Source organism: Linderina pennispora, assembly GCF_002104995.1.
Source record: "Linderina pennispora strain ATCC 12442 chromosome Unknown DL89scaffold_10, whole genome shotgun sequence".
In the NCBI taxonomy this organism is placed as follows: Eukaryota; Fungi; Kickxellomycota; class Kickxellomycetes; order Kickxellales; family Kickxellaceae; genus Linderina; species Linderina pennispora.
In genome coordinates, this window is record NW_024468258.1 from 640,594 (window position 1) to 662,685 (window position 22,092).

Sequence of the window (22,092 nt, forward strand, 5' to 3'; positions counted from 1 at the left end):
CAAGCAAGAGCGGCGCTCGCGCGACCTTCAAAGACGGAAAGAGGCCGAGCACGAATTAGCCCAACTGCGCAAGCGGCGTGAATTGCGCGAAATCGAGAAGCAGCAGCGCGACCAGGAGATGGCAAGGAAGCGGCGGGAGATGGAGCAGGAGAAGCTCGGCGACTGGGAGCGCAGCGAAGGAAAGCTTCCACTTGAAACAGGCAAAAACCCGCGCCGAACTGCGTGTCAAGAACCGCCGCGCCCGACCCATTGACCATTTGGCTGTGAATTTGCGCCTGGCCTACGATGACCTTCTGGATGACGAGGCTGTAATGCTGGGCAGGCTGCGCGTGGATGTCACCGAGCCCGGCCGCATGGTCGATGGCTTGGGAGCCCACGAATGCGAGGAGCTAAAGGACGATGTCATGGCGTTTTTGCAGCTTGAGACCGACCAGCGCTGCGCTGAGTTCTGGCAGTGCCTGGATAGTGTGGTCAATGCGCGTATGGGCGAGCTGCGCGAGCACAGGGACGCCGTGGTGGAGCGCGAGATCCGCCAGATGCTGGATGGGAAATCGGCGGGAGAGCTGGAGCAGCTGGCCAGTGACGTCACAGCCAAACTATCGGGCCAGGCAGGCGCTGTGGACGTGGACTACTGGGAGCGCGTGCGTGTGCTGCTGGCGGAGCAGCGGTCACGCCGGCAGCTTGCGCAGATGCACGCGGACGTATTGGCGCGGCGACTGCAGCGCATCGACAGGGCCGAGGGCCGCGCGGTGGAGGACCGGAAGCGCCAGCAGCTGAAGGACCTGCAGCGGCGGATCCTGGACGAGCAGGGGCCTGAAGAGGAGCAGGCAAACGAGGAGCCCGCAGCGGACTCGGCGGATGCGCTGGAGGCGGTGCTGAGCCAGAGTCAGGATCCGGACGAGGCTGTGTTTCAGCGTCGAAGCGCAGCTACCGACACGCGCGTATTCGTGGCAGGACAAGCACCGGCCGCGCAAGCCCCGGTATTACAACCGCGTGCACACTGGGTATGAGTGGAACAAGTACAACCAGACGCACTACGACACCGACAACCCGCCGCCCAAGGTCGTGCAGGGCTACAAGTTCAATCTGTTCTACCCGGACCTGCTCGACAAGGCCAGTGCGCCGACGTACCGCGTCGAGAAGGACCCCGAGAATGAAGACACTGCCATTATCAGATTCGTCGCTGGCCCGCCCTACGAAGACGTGGCGTTCCGGATCGTCAACCGCGAGTGGGAGCTGAACCGCAAGCGCGGCTTCCGCAACACCTTTGACCGCGGTGTGTTGCAGCTTCATTTCCGCTTCAAGCGCCATTACTACCGCCGCTGAACATATGCAAGTAAATGTGTTGGTGGAATGTGCATGAGTTTAACCTGGCTAGGATGGACTCGTTGCAGAGCCAAAAAAAACCTGTTGCTTGTCTTGCATCCTATATAAACGTCTTGCACAGGGACATATGCCTGTGCCAGTTTTTCTCCCCACTACCACTTTTACAACTACGATTGAAACATACATCATACCACTACCCGGACCTAGCCAAACCGAATCCCCTGAGATCCGGGCTGCGGCCTGCGTTGTGCAGACGTACAGAGAAGTCCGTCCCTCACCTGCCGTCCATCCCATCCGCCTGCTCGCTGTCATTTGGAACCACGCCGACACGCCACTGCAAGAAATCGTCATTGAGCCCCATGGCGACCCCAAAGCCCTCACCCCGTTCTACCAGCAACCCATGGCCAGACCTTGGCTATTCTATGTGTCCGGCCGCCAGAGCCTGCAGAGCCACCATGTGGTCAGGGTCTCTGACAAGTGCCCATGTATTGATGGAAGGCTCGCCAGAAATGATCGAATTGGCAAAAGTCAGACTGGCAGAATTCCAGAGCAAGAAAAATGGCTTAGGAGAGGACCTAAACACCCCAAGCTCAGTTTTAGATATCAATACTCTATGCCATGATTCAGTTCATAAATGTTTCGTGCCACGCATCAACTTCCCTTGTCAGCAATAAACGCACATCATCACTCCCAAATCATATTTCTCAAGCTTGCCCGGGTGAATATTGTGCTGCTGCCTTTGACTCATGGTTTGGCTCCTTTAAAAAGCCTCACTGAGAGCGGGACGCATTCCAACTCGTCTTTGTTCTCCCTCTCTCTCTCTCCAGCTATTTTACGCTTTTACTTCCCTTAGCATGCATTCTGTCTTCTATATCCCGCATATCTTCGAAACAATCCTACACCACTACGGGTGTGCCCGTTGGCCTGAGTCTGCAGGCATTCTGGACCCTTACTGCACAAAGAAGCTCTACATATTGGCATGGGTGTGTCGCAAGTGGAGAACGCTGGTGCTGCCATTGTTGTACAGTGAGGTCCATGTCTATGCTGGAAAGCAGTCGTCCGGTGGCAAGACGCTGCGGAAATCTTGCCACATGGCCGACCCGCTGAACCATCTCTGCCACTACTACTACACCAGCAATCTTGATATCATTCCGCATTATGCATATCCGCACACAGTGGTCATCTACTACGAGGATGACGGCGGCTTCGTGTTTCGTGTAGACTCGTTTATGTCGCCTGAAGGGGTTTGGAGAGCGAAACTGGGATTCAGTAACTAGCTTGGAAATTCTGTCCAACAGAGCCCTGAGCGCACGGCCATATACCAGTGGTCTTGGACCGGCCATCTCTTATGTTCTGACACATGCACCAAACATCCACATGCTTTCGGTGGATATAGAACATGTTAATCTGCCTGGCATGGTAATACTGAATCGGATTCTTGGTATCCGTGCTGAGATGTTTACTGTTCTTGACCTCGGTACCGCGCCGATGTGCGATGTCTCGAACCTTGTACTCCCTTCATTGAAAACCTTAGCTGTTGACTGTTCCCGCCGCGTTGGTGTTCACTGGCTGCCTACATTCGATGCTAAAAGGCTAGTTTCCCTGGAGCTTAACAACACCTCGCATGATGTTTTCTTGCATGTCCTGCAGCGCGCCGCTGGTGATGGTGTGGTCGTATTTTCGCAGCTGGATGCGCTAGTGGTCGGCTTTGGCGAGCATTCTAACGGCACAATCCTGCCAGATTACAAGACGGCGGGACTGCAGTGCAGCTTTCCTAGACTAACAAACCTCACTATAAGAACACTCTGCAGCTACCATCCTGACCTGCACTGGATGTTCAGGGATGCGCCGCTGGAGACGCTACATCTCGTGGGGGATACAAAGTTCATAAACAAGCTTGACGTGAGCTGCTACCCTAATTTATACTCGGTGACTGCAGAGTGGGACCAGAGAGGAATGCTGCCCAGTAGGGTGGCTGTGGAGTCCAGGCTACTTGCCCCGGTGTCTAGTATACAAAAACTCCATGTTGCGCTTCCCTCACTTCAGACCCTGAGGTCCCTCCAGTTTGGCTGCAGAGACATCCGTTCGCTTGTACTGAGCTTTACAATTCCGAACGAAAATCTCCAGGCACTGCTGCACCAGCTACCATATCTCGTGTCCTTAAACATGAGGTACACACTCACTGCAAAGGCGCACGAAGACAGCCAGGGCTACAACCAGGTGAATCTGCGGTCTATATGGCACCATGTCCGCTGCCAGTGGCCAGCCCCAATCAGCACATCTTTGCAGACGCTTGTTATTGACGACGACAAGCGGCCGCCGCACACGGACGAGTACAGCCCGGCCTTCATTCCATTGATTGGTACCATTGCCCGAGTGCCCTCTCTGCTCAAGCTCATTCTTCCCAACTGTCCTCTGCACGATGATGGCATTCTGATTCCAAAGACGTTAAACGATACCAGAATCGGCTCCTTGGCAACGCACTTTGCCAATGTAGAAGTAGTGTTTGCTGAATTCTACAACTCCTGAGCTGCGACGTGCTACCTCAGCTCGAGGGATATGGGCATGCAATGTGTTTATTTCGCAGTTTGACTGATATACGTTATCACAGCAAACATTGCCTGGTGTATTACCTTATCCTTTGTTTTACTTGTAGTCAATGCTAATGAATGAAAGTGTATTGCGTTTTCTATTCAACAAACCGGCCAGGGATGATCTCGGCGCCATCAGTCAGGAACCGTGGTGACGGGTATACCCGGGCCAGCACGCGGCCGCGCAGTAGCGCCAATGGAATCGGGCCATACACGCGCGAATCGGTCGAGTTCGAATAGTTGTCTCCCTGCAGCCACACATGGCCCTTTGGAATCTGTACATACGACAGCGTGTCCTTGGTTGGGTCCACGCACACAGTGTCGCCCTCAAAGCCAAGCAGCCGCTTGACAGCGCGGCGCTCGGGGCTGATGGGTGAGTAGAACGTGACCAGGTCGCCGACCTTGAGCCGGCTGCGCCAACCCGGCAGGCGTTCGACCATGAGCAAATCGCCCATCATGCTCAGCGTCGGCAGCATCGACGGACCCATTGACGGCGAGATTTCTCCACAGTAGTCGAAGATTGTGTGGGTCAAGCAGGCCGCCGGAATTGCGTAGAAGCATGTAATGTGGAGTCCCATCTCGGAGCCGTTGGCCTGCTGCAGAGGCAAAGCGCGATGCCATAGGGGTCCCTTATGTTAGTGAGGCTAGGTGCTGACAAAGCAGGAAAAAGGACATGAGAAGCCAAGTGCCGATCAGATTGTGTGGGAAAAGGGCCGACAGCAAGGACTTTTTGTACCCGTGCTGCGGCACCGTGCTTAGGGGGGCCTTGTCGTAAGCGGGCGGTGATTCGTCAGCTGGGCTGTGACGAAATTGTCGGAGCACTCGGTGATCGCGCTTTCACCGGCAGCTTCGACTCGCAGTCGTCGTAGTGCCACATAGGCTGGGTATATAAAGGTATCAGCAGGGGTGGGCGTGGCTGCTGCATGCTTCACCTCAAAACATACCATCAGCAATATCTTTTACGCCATGTCTGCCCAAACCAACAGCCGCGTTATTCTCAACAAGTACATTCCCGACAACGACTTCTCGACGTCGTACTACAGCGTCGACAGCAGCCAGCCCGTGCCCACCGCTGAGTCGCTGGCCCCGGGACAGGTGCTAATCAAGGTTGACTCGCTGTCCATCGACCCGCACCTGCGTTTCTTTGCTGCCGAGAGCAACCCGTCAATCTACCGGTATGAGCTCGGTGAGGCTGTGTATAGCATCGGTGTCGGCGTGGTCACTGCGTCAAAGAGCGACAGGTTCCAGCCGGGCGATATTGTGCGCAGCGACCAGTTCCGCTGGGCCGACTACACGGTTGTCGATGAGAAGGCGCTGGACAAGATGCCCAGCAACGACGTGCCGCCCTCCACTTATCTAGGTATCCATGGCATGACTTCGTTTCACAGCCTATATTGGTGTTGCGCACTTTGGCAAGACCAAGCAGGGCGAGACTCTGCTGGTGTCTGCTGCGTCGGGCGCCGTGGGCCAGATCGTGGTCCAGCTGGCAAAGGCTCGCGGTGCGCGCGTTGTTGGCGTTGCCGGTTCTGACGAAAAAGGTTCGAGTATGTCAAAAGTCTGGGCGCTGACGCTGTCATCAACTATAAAACGTGCGGTGACTTTGACAAGGCAATCAAGGAGGCGGCGCCCGAGGGCGTTGACGTCTACTTTGACAACGTCGGCGGCGAGTTCCTCGATGCTGTTCTGCTGAACCTCAACTTTGGTGCCCGTGTGGTGCTGTGCGGCACCATGTCCACCAACGGCCTGGACCGTAGCAAGGTCTATGGTGTCAAGAACCTAGATTTGCTCGTGACGAAGAACATCACCATCAACACGCTGTTCTATGCGCTGCTGAGCGGCTCGCAGGTAGAGACTGACTTCATCGCCGAGGTGTCGGAGCTCGCTGAGCAGGGAAAGATCCAGCTCAAGATGGACGTCCGCAATGGCCTGGAGAGCGCAGCTCCCGCGCTAATGGACCAGTTCCAGGGCAAAAACTTTGGAAAGGTCATTGTCAAGCTATGAGTCGGCGTCCGCAGCGCACATCTCCGGCTTAGCCACTTCCACTGTTGCCGATCGGCGCCTCGTTCGCCAAGCCTCGGCGATTGTTCGCTCCTCTGCTCAATTTCTCGTAGTGCGACAATTCAACAGAGACTCTGCTACTGGTGCCATACGTGTCCAGAGCTATATAAAGTGTGTGTCTGGTCACAGGTGCAGAGGCACCCGCTGATAAATACACCTCGCCAGTCCTTGGAAATCCACAGGCGCCTCGCTTCTTGTCTTCGTTGCTCCCCTTTTTCTCCTCTCCCATTGTACAACTTTGCCCCCTTTTCGGCTTTTTTCCATTACAACATTATAGCCTAATATCGCCCCTTTATAATTCAACCATGCCCCCGCTGACCGAGCAGGCTCTGGGCGAGCACATACGGCTTATGGATCGAGGAGGGAGACCAGGGCAGCATATACCGCATGGCTGTGGGGCTGGACAATCTGGCGAGGATGTCGTCACCATCGCCGTCGCTGAGGCTGCAGCACCAGCAGCAGACGGGCGGCAGTCGGAGAATGGAGAAAGGCAAGCTGGTCGGCTGTCCTAAAGTATCTCAAGAGCCAGCATACTCTGACACAGGAGAGCCTGCCGGTACTGCTTTTGGCTGACGACGAGGCATGCGAGCAGTCCAGGCCTCTGGGCAGCGTGGCCGATAATCGCGAGGATATGCGTACCAGCATTCTGGCAGGTCCTGCACAGCAGCGCAGTTGCAGGGGGTCTACGAGACGGAGATCACGGAGGGGTTTGCGTGGGGCCAGCAGCCAGCAGCAGGTAGAGAGCGGCGGGGCAGAAGAGCCGTTGCAAAACAGCCAGCAGGAATCACTGGGCGCCAGTGCTGCGGGCTTGCATTTGGCGACAATCCACGCTCTCCCAAGTGTCTCTTTGGCACCAGGCTCTGCTGTAGCAACAGCTGCAGCAACAGCAGCGGGTCAGCACTCCCAGCCAGGGCGTCTCGGAATCTTTAGCAAGGGCAAGTCAGTTGCATCCAACATGCACGGTAGGTGCAGAATTCGCTAGTTGCCGGGTAGGCAAGAGTGCACTGGAGCTTTGGTGTATCACACTTGTCATCTTTGTTCCTCCCCCACCCTGTCTGCCTTGTTTTGCACCGCCTATGCATATGCACCGCATGCATTGTGTTAATTGGAAAGGCACTAAATGCCGGAGTGTCGCACCATGACTATTGGAGGGAAGGGGACACATACGGCAGCGGAGAAACATCACCCATTCATCATACATACGGCATTGTCTATTACAAATTGTAGACGTCGATTTTACCTCAAGTGCGGGAGTTTTGCGGCGCACCCGCAGCACCAAATCGCAGCAGAGGGCCCCACAGCCGCAGGGAGACGATCAGCGCAAACCTGCCAGTGCCCCTGCTAGCCGCAACAGTAGCCATATTGCAGCGGATAGCGTTGGCTACAGTGCTACTACCGAGCCACAGATTGACCTGAACACCAATGGTGCTACTGACGCCACTGACATGCTGGGTCCCAGGTTAACGCACCAAGAGCAACCCTTCATTGACTACAGCAATATGTATGACTCGCTGAGCGACGGTACTCTAGACAGGACCGATGACTACCATTATCGCTCTCCTTACACTAGCAGTACACCTGTGCCTCAGTCTTGTCCGCAGCCCCACCTGGTCTATAGTGATAATAGTCATAGCGTGCGCCGTCTGCCCAACAACGACGGCCTGCGGATGCAGCCATCCTCATCAAGCTCTCAACCTGCCTACCTGGCATCGTCCAGCACGCACCTCCTGAACTCGATTGAAGAGTGCCTGAATGAAGATGGCTTTGCAATCGCCGGCTGTCCCTCCAGAATGGACGTTGACGAACGTGAAGATGGAGGCCCTAGCGCTGTGGTTTCTGGTGCCGTTGATGCAGCAAACCTCAGCTTCATATTTGACGAGTCTGATGGCCACGACGACTACCCCAGGGACCTCATAGGCAATATATCGAATACTGCACTCTCGGCCTTTGCCAGCCATATATTTTCATCAAACCCCGATATGGCCAGCGCACGCCATGTGGGCGAAAGAACTGTGTCAGATTTTAACAACAGCGTGTACCACAGGCATCGCCCGCTCCACCTGCCCAGCGCCGACCGGCACGTGTCATTTGGCGATCTGGGCGGATGACAGCTACGATATTTTGCCCGAGTACCAACCGCAGACAGAGTTGCCGCCGCCTTACCCGCAGAGCACCAACAACAGTAGCAGCTATATTAGCAACCGGTCACGCCAGTTTCGGAGACAGAGTTCGCTGCACGAAACGTCGCTGTTCAGCAGGTCGCGTGGAGCCATATCGCTATCTGTGCGGTCTGAGGAAGGCTCTGCCCACAGAAACGCGAGACGGTATGACATACACAACGCCTTGTACAGCAGCAACAGTTCTGTTGCTAGGCGGCCCAACAATGCCTCGGACGAGATGAATACTAGGTTCCGGTACTACCCTCGTCAGCTAAACTAATTTATACATACCCAATCTTGAATGCTAGACTTGTCGTGTCTGCGATGCGAGCTCGGCTAGTCGGTAAGGTTTAGACAGTCGATAATGTGGCAGAGAATCTGCTAAAGAGCTTCACGGCAGGTGACTCTTGCGTAGTCAGACGTATCCATCGAGTAGTTGCTGATGCGCATCACCGAATCAAGCCCTGCATCAGGGTATGTCATAGTTGGCAGCCACGAATATTAAATAACAGAATGTAAAAGGGGGCTTGTAGGGAAGTCAGAATATGTAGAGGGGGCGAGGGATTAGAAAAGGCAGATAGCGCAAGAGGGACCCATTTATATATAGGATATGTGCTGGCCAGCAAGCCAACAGTTCCAAGCGTGAGCACCGAGGATAAAGAAGTTGAGTGATTCATTTATTGGGTTGCTGGGCCTACAAAATGAAGGGGCGAAGGCAAATGGCGCTTTGATATGTGGTTCCGAGTTCGATTTTACAAGTGCTTTTAAGGCATATATTTGTCACCTCAGGATCTGAATCCATCGGCCAAAGGAGAGGATATTATTTTTAGGTGTTCACAGAGCGAGTCACGCATACTCGCTGTGAGACTCGAAACTGCGTGAATCCTTCCAACCATCCAAAAACGCTCTAGCGGACGGTCGGACACTTTTTGGACTATAAAATCTTATATATAGGTAAAGACTAGCAGTCTCATGCTTGCGATGCAAGCGCACCTCTATGTGTGCCAAACGCTGTTTGTCACACATTTCGGTGGAGACTGCTAGCGCCTGCAGCGGGCTGAATACATAAATACAAATTTGTTTTTGAATATAATAGGTTTTAATATAAAATATTTAATAATTTTAATACTAATAATAGTATATGGTAGAAATTATTATTAGCTAATAAAAATATATTTAATATAAAGATAAAATTAAACTAAGAAAATATCTCCTTATAGACTATGTTTTTAGTCTTAGGTTCACTATCAGGATAATGTGTAGCTGACCCTAACATTATCTTGAGATTACTAAATGATTGTATGCGAGAAAGTGCCACATAGAGTTGGCCATGAGTAAAGATGGGTGATGGAAGATAAAGCCCAACTCGTTCCATTGTTTGACCTTGGGCCTTATTTATAGTCATTGAGAAGGCAAGGCGGATTGGGAACTGGCATCGGCGTAGAACAAATGGTAATTGCTGGTGCTTAGTTGTTAATACCATTCGGGGTATAAATACCCTGGTACCATAAGCAGCACCAGTTATAATTTCAGCATCAATCACATGGGGCTGTAATCTATGGCATATAAGTCGTGTGCCATTACATAGACCATGGGCAGAATCCAGGTTACGTAGGAGTATGATTGGTGCCCCTACTTTGAGGCGGAGGTGATGGGGTGGTAGGGTTCCACCAACATCTAGTGAATTAAGAAATTCAACTGGGAACAGCTGCTGGGTCTCTGTAGTTGCACCATCAGTATCTGCAATTGAGTCAGCACTATAGTAGTTAATGATAGTGCCTGGTAGATGGTCAATGATCTTGTTATTTAGATCATTCACTGAGGCATTAGTTGGTGATAGGATGCTACGATTGACCATATAGTTGGCTTGATTATATTGATATACTAAATTAGTATAAATTGCATTGATCAATAGCTCAACATTATCTGAGGGTATTACAGTACCCACAGGTAATTGAATTTGGTCATATTCATCACTAGGTAACCTTCCTTCCCCAACTTGAAGTAGCCAGTCAGCAAATTGGATAGCTGTACAATCCTGGGCACCAGCCCTAAGTTGGAGTCGCATATTGGTAGTAAGGTGTAGAATTTGTGCTTGACTCCATAATGGAGATCAGCAAAGAGCTGCATCAACAGTTTGAGCTCTATTTCCCTTTGGAATGACTGGGAGAATTTGGTGGAAATCACCACCAGCTACTACTACCTTACCTCCAAAAGGCTGATGCTTAAGGGCTGGATCAGCAGAGCACATTATATCTCGCAGTGTGCGATCAAGGGCCTCAAATGTATGCTGATGCATCATTGGTGCCTCATCCCAAATAATCAACCTTGTGGCCTGGAGCAATGATGCCAAGTTAGTGCCAAGGGAGATATTGCATGTTGAGGTACTATCTACAATTAGTGGTATCTTAAATGTAGAGTGAGCAGTTCGACCACCAGAGAGAAGCATAGCAGCAATGCCAGAGGAGGCAGTTGCTAAGGCAATATGGCCTTGGCTCCGAATATGGGCAAGGAGAAGCTTATACAGGAATGTTTTGCCACTTCCTCCAGGGCCATCAAGGAAGAAAAATGTTGCTGTAGTATTAGCTAGCCCTTCTACAGCAGACATAATGGTATTATAGGCTGCTAACTGCTCAGTATTAGCCATACGAAGCATCTGTTCAGTGCAATCAGCAAGCTCAGATTGATTAAATGATAGCTGCTCACTAATTAAATAGTTTTCAGTACTATCACTATTTGCATGTTCTGGTATTGGAACTGGCATGCCAGGGTAGTCACTAAGTGAGCGCCCAGAGTGGAGAAGAATAGAGTTAATCTCCCTAAGGGCACTGTTAATAGCAGATTGCTCAGCAGCTTCCTGATTAGCTGTATGCATGAGGGCTCTATATAATAGGTCATCAATTAGGCTTGTCTGGTGCTGTATCCACAGTGCATATGGGTTTACTGGGTTTTCTTGAGCAAGAATAGTGGCAAATAAATATCGGAGTTGGTAACCAATCTGGACTTGTGCAGCTTCATCTAAGCACCTAGCCCATTTGTGGTTATCTTCAAGCAGGCTAAGTGCTATACAGGCTTCTCTAAATGTTCGATAAACAACACCATTGATAGTCCTGAGATTTTCAAATGATATTGCACCATGAACTACATTGAGTAGCATTCGGAGGTAGAATCGTTCTCCAGCTCTAGGAGAAACAAAGTAGATACGCCCAATTGTACTGCCTCTCTGCCTTGGCTTCCAGACACGCTGTTGGTGATTCCAGACAAAATGCTGTGGGTATTCAGCATATGTATATGCACGGGCCTCTGGGTGGGCAGCATTATAAGCAAACCACTGTGTGAGTGTAGTATGTGCAAGGTGCTGCTGGTTAACAACTTCAGAAATAAGCTCACCATCATGAAAGAGAACCATTTGCTCCCCTGGTAAATGGACTTGAAGTCGTTGAATATCAGGCTTCTCCTCATGTAGGCGGAATGCAAAAATTCGCCAGATTGCCTCAGAAGTAGAGATATAGCGGCCATCAACATAGCTCTGGATCTCATTCTCAACTGCAGTATTTGTTGTATCAGTTGTCCTTGCCCTTGTTATATGGAGAGCTGCACGATCATGGCCCTTGTACACATATTTGAAAAGGTACTTGACAGCAGTGATTGAGGAGCACACCTCAACATTAATATGTGCCTCATACTTTGCAGCTAGATAAGGGTTATAAGGTATAACCCATCGGTTATCAAGCTGCATTCCTCTTATAGAAGCAAACTGCCCATCCTCACGCCGTCGATAAATCAGGTAGCCATTATTGGTGATTTGTGTGGCCTCTGAAAAGAATCTTGGGTAGCGCTTTGTGCAGTTGCCTTCTCTTACACATGGTGCCTGTGGGTTTAGTGGCCCGCATGGCCCATGCATCATTGAGGTGGCAATAACTCTAAAGAGCTGCATATTCTGCTGTTCATTAGGAAGCTCAGCACATACCACTCGGTCGATTTCTGTGATAATTCAGTGCTTTGACTCACTGTCTAGAATAAGCAGAATATGTGCATGAGGCAACCCTCGCTTCTGAAACTCAACAGTGTAAATATGACCAGCGACCTGACCAAAAATATGCCTCTTTGTTAGATCTTTAATCAGTTCCTTCAGCTTGATATTGAAGACACGAACTGTTAGATCTGGGCGATCAGCAGCAGATTGTCCAGGGAGTAATTCGGCCTATACCTCCTGCCAACGGGGGTTGCAGGTGAAGGTAATAAATAGGTCAGGGGGGCCGAATGTCCTCACAATAGCCATTGCATCTTGATAGAGCTGATACATATGGCGGGGACCAGCAGTATATGAGGATGGCAATATCACTCTACGACCAAGGTTAGCACCAACCATATCGGCTTCAGATAGCTGGACAGCATCTTGAAGGCCTATATATAGATAAATATATTTGATTAAAGTTAGCAGCAGTTTCTTACTATTATAATAATTCATACTAAATGTGCATTAACCAACAACAACAACAACAACAACAACAACAACAACAGCATCATTTCTTACTATATTTTATATATGATTGAAACTAATACATACCTTGGTACATTTCAGCACGAATATTGTCTTGGTTTCTTGCATACCATCGTAGGCGGTTGCTCTCAATAGTGGAATATGCATCGACAATATACTGCTGGAATAACCTCCTACTTAGGTGGAGGATTGGAGCTGCCTCACCACGAAACTGAAGCCGGTAGGCATAAAAGGCCATCTGAGTTACACGGCTTTGGCGATGGGTTCCAGAGAGTGCTTCATCTCTAACACCATTCTCTGAAATCTCTGAGACGTTATCCTGGGCTTGGATACTGTCTTGGCGTGTATGCCAATGACCTGAAATAGGAATGTCAGGATGCCAGCCATCCTCCCCACGTGGGAATAGAAGCACATAGTGCAGTGCAGCATAGGCAACATGTAGCTCTGAAATCCGCTGTAGTGTACCATTAGTTGTCCATAGGATGATATCACGGCCATTGTTCGTAGATTGGCCATCGGGTATAATTGCAGCTACTTCATCCGCTGTTGGTAAGTTGTAGCGACGCGAATCGTTATTGCGACCTGCTGTAATTGCTATGCATAGCTCAGGGGATGGATTCTGCTGGACAATTTCAGCAACCTGATGGAAGCGAGCAGCATACGGATTGACTGAATGGAGCATCTGCTGGAGGAGAGACAGAGTATTCTCATCAAGTCCAGGAATTGCAGTCATTCGATTTGCAAGCTCATTGGCAGTGTCGTAAATATACAGCTGTGCATACTGTGGCTGCTCGTTGCCATATACTGGAAGTAGTGATCCAATTCTATGGTACATCTGACCACGAACTCGAAAGTTAGAGACACCTATGATATGATGATGATATGATTTGAGATTTGAGATTTGAGATGAGAGGAGATGATTCCAACAATTATATAGCTATTCATAAAACAATCGTAGAACATAGAACGTAGAACGTAGAACGTAGAACGTAGAACGTAGAACGTAGAACGTAGAACGTAGAACGTAGAACGTAGAACGTAGAACGTAGAATGTAGAATATAGAACGTAGAACATAAAACATAAAACATAGAACATAGAACATAAAACATAGAATATTGGTACTTACCACCATGATGCCTGCTAACTTCGCCATTAACTACTCCACCTGTTGAGGTAAAGGAAAGTACCGAATTATACATTCGGATATTTCGCTGGAATTGCCGCGCTTCAGTGCTAGTGCCAGTCAATAGTCGAAGTAGTATTCCTGGTGGCGGTTGCAGAGCTGGAAGCACTACAGCTCCACGTGCACAGCAGATCTGAAAAATTGGACGTGTCATAGAGGACTGCTGGATTCGTTCGGCAGTCCATAGCAAGGCACTACAACTGGTGCACTGCACATCCATTCTTCCAAGTCGGAGAGGTAACGTGTGTGCACCAGATACCTGCAATGCAAGCGGCAGATGTGCACCTGATGCAGTACGCTGAATCTGTCGTTGAGAAGCACGCTGAGCCTGTCGCTGAGAAGAACGCCGTCTGTTAGCAGCATTGCGGCTCTCATTGCTCTGCATTGCCCGTCGTCTCCGACTTCGTAATCTTTCCTGTTCAAGTTCATGGGAGCGGTCCCCCTGAGCACTCAAAGCCCTCTGACGTTGGCGTCGTGCACGATCAGCAATCCGACGACGATCAGAAACCGAGGCATTATTCGTACTACTACTATTAGAATAGAATACCATCGTTATTGCTTTTAAATGAAGGAATAAATGAGGAGTATATAAGTATATATCTCAGTAAAACAAAGTCACAGTAAACCACAAAAATATTTAGAGAGAGAGAGAGAGAGAGAGTATGAGTGTTTACAAAAAGAAAGTTTATATATATATACCAGGTTTTCTTGTCGTTATCATGACACTTGACAGGTATAGTAAGGTATTGTATGATTGTTTAACAGGTCACACATGCATATTTAACAAAACACGTGCATATACACCCATTGTTAAACTAAAAATTTGTTTTTTTTTAACCAATTAAATAATTTCTAGCGGACGGTCGGACACTTTTTGGACTATAAAATCTTATATATAGGTAAGATATAGGTAAAGATATGCCTATATCCTGGCTAGCGAGTAGATGAACAGGGTCCATGCCACAAGCAGGAGGACGATGATGGTGCCCATGTATAAGAACCGCCGCTTGGGAATCACCGCTGGCTTGTCGGCTGCCATCGACGATGCCTGTGTGTGCGAGTCGGATTCACTGATCTCTGGCTTTTCGTCCAGGTCAGAGCTGCTACTTTGGCCATGAAGGTGCTGCTGAACTGACTTGCGCCTCCCTGACTTGTCGTAAGGATCCGCCGAATTGAGTAGACCGCTGTTCTTCAGGTAGTCGTGGCACACGCTGGCTACAGCGACAACAAGCAGGAATGCGGCGAATACAACCAGCCCAATCAGCACTGTATCGTACCGGTTGTGGTCGGCGTCCTGCAGCAGTCCGTCGAGCATCTCCATCAGCGTGACGCTGGCAAACTCGGCTGACCGGATTAGTCCCAGAGCTGCACCCGCTATCTCGCCGTTGTCGATAACAATATTCATTAGCGAGAATATCGACGCCGGGACCAGCGACCCGCTAATGTTCATCAGTATGAGCGACAGGATAATCGGAACCTTGCGGATGAAGCGGATGAATATGGCTGCCATGAACACCAGCACCGAACCAAGGCAGAATATGTTGATGCGGTGGCCGTAGCGGTTGATGACCACGCCGGTGATAACATGCAGTACGATAGGTATAACGTGCAAGTATACGAACAGTTTGCTTGCCTTGGCCTTGGTGTATCCCCACTCGGTCTCCATCATCTCCGGCACGATCTCGTGGAGCGGGATGAACAGCGTGCCCTGGATCGATACACACAAAAGCATATGCCAGTATGACTCGGGTAGCGCCGATAGCCCTAAAAATAGCTCTTTAGTGCGCTGCCACCAGCGACCAAGCAACCCGTGCTTCTGCGATTCCGACATGCTGGGTGGTGGGATGTCTGACTCGGAGTCGTTAAATGGCAATAGCTGTGCAGCCCTGGCTGGATGCAGCACAGCGACAGTAGGGTGTGGCTTCGGCGAAAACTCGTCTTTCTCCTGCACTATCATGCCATCCTGCGATTCCGACGAGCAGGTAATCTGCGGAATTCCTTCGCTGGACTCCCTGGTGCTAGCCTCCTTTGCGAACTTCGAGTAGTGGATGAGCGCATAGAATCCGACGCATAGCAGACCAAACGCGGATAGTCCGGTTGCGATCCAAAAGGGGATTGCGGTCTTGGCATGGTTTGTCAAGATAGCGGTGACAGTGGCTGGGCCCGAAAACGACATGATACTGCTGATAGTTGACGAGACGCCATAAGCAATCGGCAGTGCGCGGCCTTTGAACCATTTGAGCATAATGACCTCGCCGACAAGCAGGACAGCACCACCGCCAACGCTGTATATTGCGCGGCCCAACAGAAAGATATTGAGGCGATGCGTGGCAACAGCGATTGCGCACACGCCGTTGCCGGCGAGGATCAGGAAAACAGAGAGAGCCCCGGCGAGGGGTGCACCGAGAGAGTCGACAACGAGGCCAGCGATGAAGGGTGTTATTGAGCTGACTGTCCAGACCATCGAGATCACAGATGACCACTGGGTATTGTTGATGTGGAGCTCCTTCTTCAATGTGCTTTTGAGCGGCGAGAGCAGCGACGAGCCCATGCGCTTGCCCCAGGACATCATCACGACGATCAGGATAACCGATGCCTGCACCATGTGCAGTCGTGTGATTTTGAACTTTAGCCTCGGATGTGTGCCTCGTGGTGATTGCATTGTATGTTGGATATAGGGTTGAAATGGAAGGTTCGAAAGAAAAATAATGCCGATGTGTGCGCTCTATCTAATGGTTGTCAGATACAGAGGGCCAGCGGGCATGGTTGCACAGCAGCAGGTGTGAGAAATAAAAGGAGCTAGTCGTCGCGGAGTGTCCGGGAGAACATCAAGAAACAGGCACACTCTAGGCATCTTAAACATTTCTTTGAGGAGAGCACCGATGTCGTAAAGGCGTGTTAATAATAGCAGCATTTGAGCTATATAAATGCGCATGAGCAAATGCAAAGCACAAAGGTGGCGGTCTCACAAAAACGAGAGTGCAAAAGTCTACTAGGCGGTACGCCGGGTGGTTGTGTCAGAAGATGCAAGCCATTAGGGCCATCGCAATATCCGGGTGTCATATTTACTGCTCGTGTCTCCCCCGCGCTAGAGTGATGGCCTCGAATCAGCGAGCATTCTCCGGGCTCTGCTGTCCCTGACACTCGGCAGTGAGGGGGTTGGAGGTGGCAGTCGTAGAACAAAATTCCGCTTGACTGCGCTATTGCGTCACTGCATATATAAATCGGCATATGGAAGTGTTAGCTCCAACACTAAGGGCGGCTCCGTCGGACTGGCTTTGACGGCTGCAGGGGCCGCCCTACTCTGAGGGGCGTTGGCACGCGTCCACGCGCAGGCTCTCCAAAACGGAGAGTGGAAGCACAGGCCACAAAGATGCCACATCGCTCTCACACACCTGTAACGCTCGGCAGCCATAGAATGCCGCCTCCAGGCTCCAAGGAGCCGAGGGGGAGACAAGGGGAGCCGACCTGACTAAAAAGTGTGTTCGTGTTATCAGAGGTTTTGTGGCCGATCGCAGCCCCCAAGCGCTGCTGACGGCACCGATTCGCGCCCAAACAGATCTTATGGAATTGCTTCTGGTTTTTTTTTGGCTTTCCTTGCAAAGCGCAGCGTTTGGGGCTGCCAGCTCTGAGGCGCCTGGTGCTCCGGTTTGCCTTTCTGCTGAGCTGTTCGGCTCTCTCCAGCCGGCCTGTGACAGCTGGCCCGGGCTGTCGTTGGCCCACCAGGCCGTGGCCGTGCCTCTTCCCTGCAATGGGACGGCGGCCCGTGTCTGGCCGGCGCTTGCTTCGGCTTTGCCAGGAGAAAATCAGGTGCGGAAAAGTGCGAGCCATCCCTTGCCCGCGTTCCCCAAACAAAGCCGCAACAGCCCAGGTAGCGGCGTGGGCGCGAAGCGGTCGCTATATCACGCACGCGGTCTCCTCCCTCTTTCATCTTTCATCTTTCATCTTTCATCTTTCAACACACTGCCTATTTTCTTCTCAAATCCTCGGACAAATTTCTGAACAAGGCTGCAAATGCTGGGCTCTACGAGACACGAGTCACCGAACGGCCTCACGCGCGAGTTCCACCTGACAGCAGGCGGCGCCCTGAACAAGGTAAATAGCAGAAGCCAGTAGCGGCAGCAGCAGCCGGGGCTCTGAACGTCCCTCGGCAGGCTCTCCATCCATTGTTTGTTGGCACCACAGCAACTCAATCCCCCGTTGCGGCCCTGTAGGTTACCGGCTGGTGGATCCCATTCCTGCACACAGTGTGTGCGGCGGCAGCGTTCCTGAGTGCGCTGGTCATCGGCTGGAAGCTGCACTACTACAAGATTGTGCAGAACGAGCACTACGGATACCCGGACGAATGGTTCCCATCGGTGTCGGCGACAATTGGCGACCGGTACCCTGGCCGCAACGTGTTCCAGATCCTGATTGCCCTGACGTGTCCACCGCGCCTGTTCCTGCACCTGTTCTGGTATATTCTGACGGTGCGGGCGGCACCGAAGCGTGCCAAGGCTCTGTTCTGGGTTGGCTTCGTGCGGACGTGCACCTGTGGTGGTTGGGTGTATGTGACCTCTGGCGACGACCACGATATCCACGATGTCATGATGATCTCGTACATGATCCTTACTATTCCGTATATGGCGCTGCTGGTTCAGCTGTGCGACAAGTCGCCGTTCACGCACAATGTTAAGGCGCTGGTGGCCAACAAGTCGCGTCGCAAGTGGGTGGCATTCGCGTTCTTTGGCTCGATCCCGCCAATGATCTACTTCTTCATCAATCACAAGGTCCACAAGATCGCTGGTGCCTACACGACGTACGCCTTCTTCGAGTGGGCACTGATCATCTTTGACGTGATGTTCGATTCGCTTGCCATGGAGGAGTTCAAGGCTCTCGATCTCGGCATTCTGCCCGGAAAGCCTGACGAGCGGTAAAACCTTCGTTAGTTTGCTAGTCAATTGGAACACAGGTGCGACAGTACTACATAACACCGCCCCATCAAATGCAGCCCTTCATGTGCCGACTAGTGGCAATGATGATGGTGGTGCATGTTCGATTTTTGGGATGTATTTGAGGTATATAGACGAGAAAGCGGAGCTAGGGTTTAGTCCTTCTTGTGCTTCTTGTCCTTCTTTTCTTTCTTGTCCTTCTTGTCTTTCTTTTCTTTCTTGTCCTTCTTTTCCTTCTTGTCCTTCTTCTCCTTCTTGGACTTCTTGTGCTCCTTCTTGTCCTCCTCGGCATCCGATTCAGCGTCCGACTCCTCCGACTTGCGCTTCTTCTTGTCCTTGGTCTCGTCGGTCGAGGTCATGACAGCATCGACAGCTGTGTTGTACGAGGCAGCCTCCTTGCGCTCAAACTTCTTCTGCTGCCTGCCGTTGTCGGCACCCGATGCGCGGTCGGCACGGGCAGCCTTGGCGGCGAAGCGACCCTCGAGCTGGCGCAGGCGGTTCTCGACCTTGACGCGGCTGTCAATTCCAACCTCGGCGGTGTCGGTCTCGCCGAGAGCGTCGACACGCACGGAGATCGAGGCCTTGGTGGCTGTGATACGGGCGATCTTGCCCTTGACCTTGGGGCCAGCCTGGCCGACAAGCGACGCGTGGTAGATGAGACCGTACTTGGGAGTATCGTGCTTGGTCTTGAGGGCACGGAACAGCGCCTTCTCGGCACCAAGGATCTGGATGGTCGAGGCCGGGTACTTGGCCAGAGTCATGAGCGAGCCAGCGTGGGCAATGAGGCGGGCGCCAACGAGCTCGCCGACAAGGGCAGTGAGGTTGGGCGCAATGGCGAACATGCGGTTCTTCAGGTACTCGTACAGCTGCGTCCGGTACTCGGTGATCGAGATGACCTGGTCGCAGAGAGCGGTGATGTTGAGCAGATCCTCGTCGCTGATCTCCGTACCCATCGAGATCTCGGCAGCCTCCTTGATCTCAGCCTCAATCTCCTCGGGCAGGATCTCGGCAAGGTCGGTCTCGCCGATGTTGGAGCGGAAGCCGGCGGTCTTGATGACCTTGGCGTAGGCGAGGTTGTCGGTGACGATCTTGCCCATCTCGGGGAAGTGCCAGCCATACCACTCCTTGACGCGCATCGCGTATGTGTTGAGCTCCTTGTCCAGGTCGTCCAGCAGCGAGATGGCCTGCACAATCATGGTATCAACCTTGTCCGGCGAGAACTTGAGCTTATAGCGCGACAGCGAGTGCGACAGACCCAGCTCCATGGCGGCCATGTCTGCGGCTGAGACGCTGGTCAGCAGCGACTCGATCTGGTTGCGAATGCCACGGTACAGCTCGTTGACCGACGAGTCAGCAACGACATTGATGCCAAGCTTCTTCGAGATAGCGCTACCCAGCTTCGAGTCGGCGACAGCCAGCTTCTCCTTCTTCCACTCCTTCTCGCTCACATCGGTCGTGAGGAAGCCCTTCAGGTTCTTCGAGATCTTGCCCTCAACCAGGGCAGTGACGGCCGACAGGGCATCCACAGTGTTCTCAAACTTGTGGAAGGCATGCAGCTTCACTGACTTGTTTGCCGACTCGGGCGTGGCAAAGTCCTTGTACAGATCGTCAGCCTTCGCGAGCTTGCTGTCGTCCAGCAGCTTGAACAGCGCGTAACCAGCAGCGGTTTCGTAGAGAACGAGCATTTTCTTTTTCCCTTTTCAAGTCTTTAAAGTCGTGTAGATACAAAAAGGAGAGGGGGAGAAAGCGAGAGGAAGAAATAAAATAGCTAACAACAGGGCTGTACTTGGAGAGGAAGGGCGAGAAAAGTCGCCGTCCAGCAATAAAAATTTTCAAAACGATCCCAGACGCATCGCACCAGACAGTGTTTTTTTTCTGATCCGGTGAGTTAACTGCTTGATGGTGATTTAGCATGATTTATTTCTGAACCCGATCCTTGGACGCCTTCGATTTGGGCTGTGGCCTCGCCTTGGCCGGCGCCTCCTTCCTTTCGAGGATCGGTTTGGTCTGGACGTAGGTCAGCGAGTTGCTGGCAAACAGGCTGGGCTTGATGAGGAGCGGCTGGTCGGGACGACCCATCAGATAGACCTTGTTCATGTATTCCCCAATTCCCTCGCCAAGGCGGATCTGGTGCGAGGCGAAGATGTAGCCCGTCATGTATGCGTCGTAGGCGGCTGTGTGGTACATGTTCTCGTTGTCACTGCTGCTGGGCTTGCTGGCGGCCTCTTCCGAGTGCTTGCGCGCCTTGTGCGCCTTTTTGCTGTCCGAATCTGAGGAGTCAGCGCTACCTTCGTCACCAGCACCGCGCTTGCGCTTCTTGCTGTCATCACCATTGGCGCTGCTCTCCGGCCCTTCGCCTCCCGACTCCTTCGCCTTCTTCTTCGCCTCTTCGCGCTCCTGGCAGTCCAGGATGAAGTTGATGTCATGCGACTTGGGGCACTTGTTCCTGAACCGGCAGTGGCCGTGCAGTGCAAAGTTCAGGCAGTACTCTATGTCCTTCTCGGCTTCCGGCAGAGCCGGATAAGTGGGCTCGGCCGGCTCCTGGTACTTTAGCGGGCTCTTGAGCTTGGCCTGAACCGCAGGCTCGTCGGTCTCCAAGCGCCGCTTCTGGATCCGCTCGTTTTTGTGGAATGTGTATGCGAGGAATGAGGCGCTTCCGGGTTCCACCATCTCCGAGATGTACTTTGTGTCAAAGATGCCTCCAGGGAACATCTCGGACAGATCGTAGGCAAATGCATTGTACGAGTCGGGCAACGGTCCAACAAATGCCTGGTAGACATACACCAGATCGAACAGCCCGTTGTGAATGACCAGCGGCACTTTGGAGCGAATAATGTCCAAAAAGATCTCGCGCATAGCCAGGCCTTCTCTGTTGGCCAGCTCGTTCCTGGTCACAGGCGGCATCGGGTTGGGACCAGCATAGAACCGGATCCCCTCAGATGCCTGCCTGTTCAGATCAAACCCGTTCTGGGCCAGGAAGGCAACGCTGTTGGCGCTGATCAGGTGCGAGTTCTGCTGCTGGACAGTGAAGTTGTAGTTGTTGACGTTGAAGCTCCCAGGCTTGCTGTGGCGCTTGGAGAACACGCTCATGCCGAGCGAGACCAGCGCATGCGACTTGGCAACATTGGACATGGCCTTGTACTTGTCTTCCATCTGCGTAGCGCGCGTCACCCACTCTTGGGTGTTGAAGCCAAAGACCGGCGAGGCATTGCTAATAGACAGCCCAGTGAACTCTGTATCGATCGCAATGAACTTGGCGTCAGCTATCTGCTCCCGGATCGTGTCAGCGACCAGCAGGAGGTTCCTGCGAGTAATGTCGTTGTACGCTGCGGTTGCTGT

The 22,092-nt window shown here is 52.0% G+C and overlaps 8 protein-coding genes across 8 annotated transcripts; 4 read left to right on the top strand and 4 right to left on the bottom strand.

Annotated features, from left to right (window-relative positions):
* The first annotated feature begins 2,314 nt into the window (after positions 1-2,314).
* On the top strand, positions 2,315-3,935 carry DL89DRAFT_268880 (uncharacterized protein). The gene is made up of 2 exons (XM_040888068.1): positions 2,315-2,543; positions 2,569-3,935. The coding sequence occupies exons 1-2, from the start codon at positions 2,418-2,420 to the stop codon at positions 3,853-3,855; spliced, it is 1,413 nt and encodes a 470-aa protein (XP_040742178.1). The 5' UTR covers positions 2,315-2,417; the 3' UTR covers positions 3,856-3,935.
* A 20-nt stretch (positions 3,936-3,955) lies between these two features.
* On the bottom strand, positions 3,956-4,603 carry DL89DRAFT_268881 (signal peptidase I family protein; the record flags this gene model as incomplete). The annotated part of the gene is made up of 1 exon (XM_040888069.1): positions 3,956-4,603. A coding segment is annotated over exon 1 (386 nt), but the record flags the coding sequence as incomplete, so codon positions are not given.
* Positions 4,604-4,849: 246 nt separating this feature from the next.
* Positions 4,850-5,918, top strand: DL89DRAFT_278721 (NAD(P)-binding protein; the record flags this gene model as incomplete). The annotated part of the gene is made up of 3 exons (XM_040889524.1): positions 4,850-5,277; positions 5,306-5,433; positions 5,463-5,918. The coding sequence occupies exons 1-3, from the start codon at positions 4,884-4,886 to the stop codon at positions 5,916-5,918; spliced, it is 978 nt and encodes a 325-aa protein (XP_040742180.1). The 5' UTR covers positions 4,850-4,883.
* A 1,270-nt stretch (positions 5,919-7,188) lies between these two features.
* On the top strand, positions 7,189-8,348 carry DL89DRAFT_32446 (uncharacterized protein). Its single transcript, XM_040891453.1, has one exon. The coding sequence runs from the start codon at positions 7,421-7,423 to the stop codon at positions 8,081-8,083; it is 663 nt and encodes a 220-aa protein (XP_040742181.1). The 5' UTR covers positions 7,189-7,420; the 3' UTR covers positions 8,084-8,348.
* Positions 8,349-15,008: 6,660 nt separating this feature from the next.
* DL89DRAFT_205914 (MFS general substrate transporter) lies at positions 15,009-16,349 on the bottom strand (the record flags this gene model as incomplete). Its single annotated transcript, XM_040884080.1, has 2 exons — positions 15,009-15,698; positions 15,891-16,349. Coding segments are annotated over 2 exons (1,149 nt in total), but the record flags the coding sequence as incomplete, so codon positions are not given.
* A 1,687-nt stretch (positions 16,350-18,036) lies between these two features.
* Positions 18,037-18,738, top strand: DL89DRAFT_225241 (uncharacterized protein; the record flags this gene model as incomplete). Its single annotated transcript, XM_040884742.1, has 1 exon — positions 18,037-18,738. A coding segment is annotated over one exon (702 nt), but the record flags the coding sequence as incomplete, so codon positions are not given.
* Positions 18,739-18,857: 119 nt separating this feature from the next.
* DL89DRAFT_278724 (Nop-domain-containing protein) lies at positions 18,858-20,438 on the bottom strand (the record flags this gene model as incomplete). The annotated part of the gene is made up of 1 exon (XM_040889525.1): positions 18,858-20,438. One exon carries the CDS (start codon positions 20,436-20,438, stop codon positions 18,909-18,911), a length of 1,530 nt encoding a protein of 509 aa, XP_040742184.1. The 3' UTR covers positions 18,858-18,908.
* A 337-nt stretch (positions 20,439-20,775) lies between these two features.
* On the bottom strand, positions 20,776-22,092 carry DL89DRAFT_210141 (ribonuclease CAF1; the record flags this gene model as incomplete). Its single annotated transcript, XM_040884179.1, has 1 exon — positions 20,776-22,092. A coding segment is annotated over one exon (1,317 nt), but the record flags the coding sequence as incomplete, so codon positions are not given.

Bases quoted from the DNA above. Each gene is read 5' to 3' on its own strand.
- DL89DRAFT_32446 (XM_040891453.1), top strand. From the start codon at position 7,421: ATGCTGGGTCCCAGGTTAACGCACCAAGAGCAACCCTTCATTGACTAC.
- DL89DRAFT_268880 (XM_040888068.1), top strand. From the start codon at position 2,418: ATGGCCGACCCGCTGAACCATCTCTGCCACTACTACTACACCAGCAAT. The intron at 2,544-2,568 runs GTAGACTCGTTT...TGTCGCCTGAAG, and splicing joins ACGGCGGCTTCGTGTTTCGT to GGGTTTGGAGAGCGAAACTG.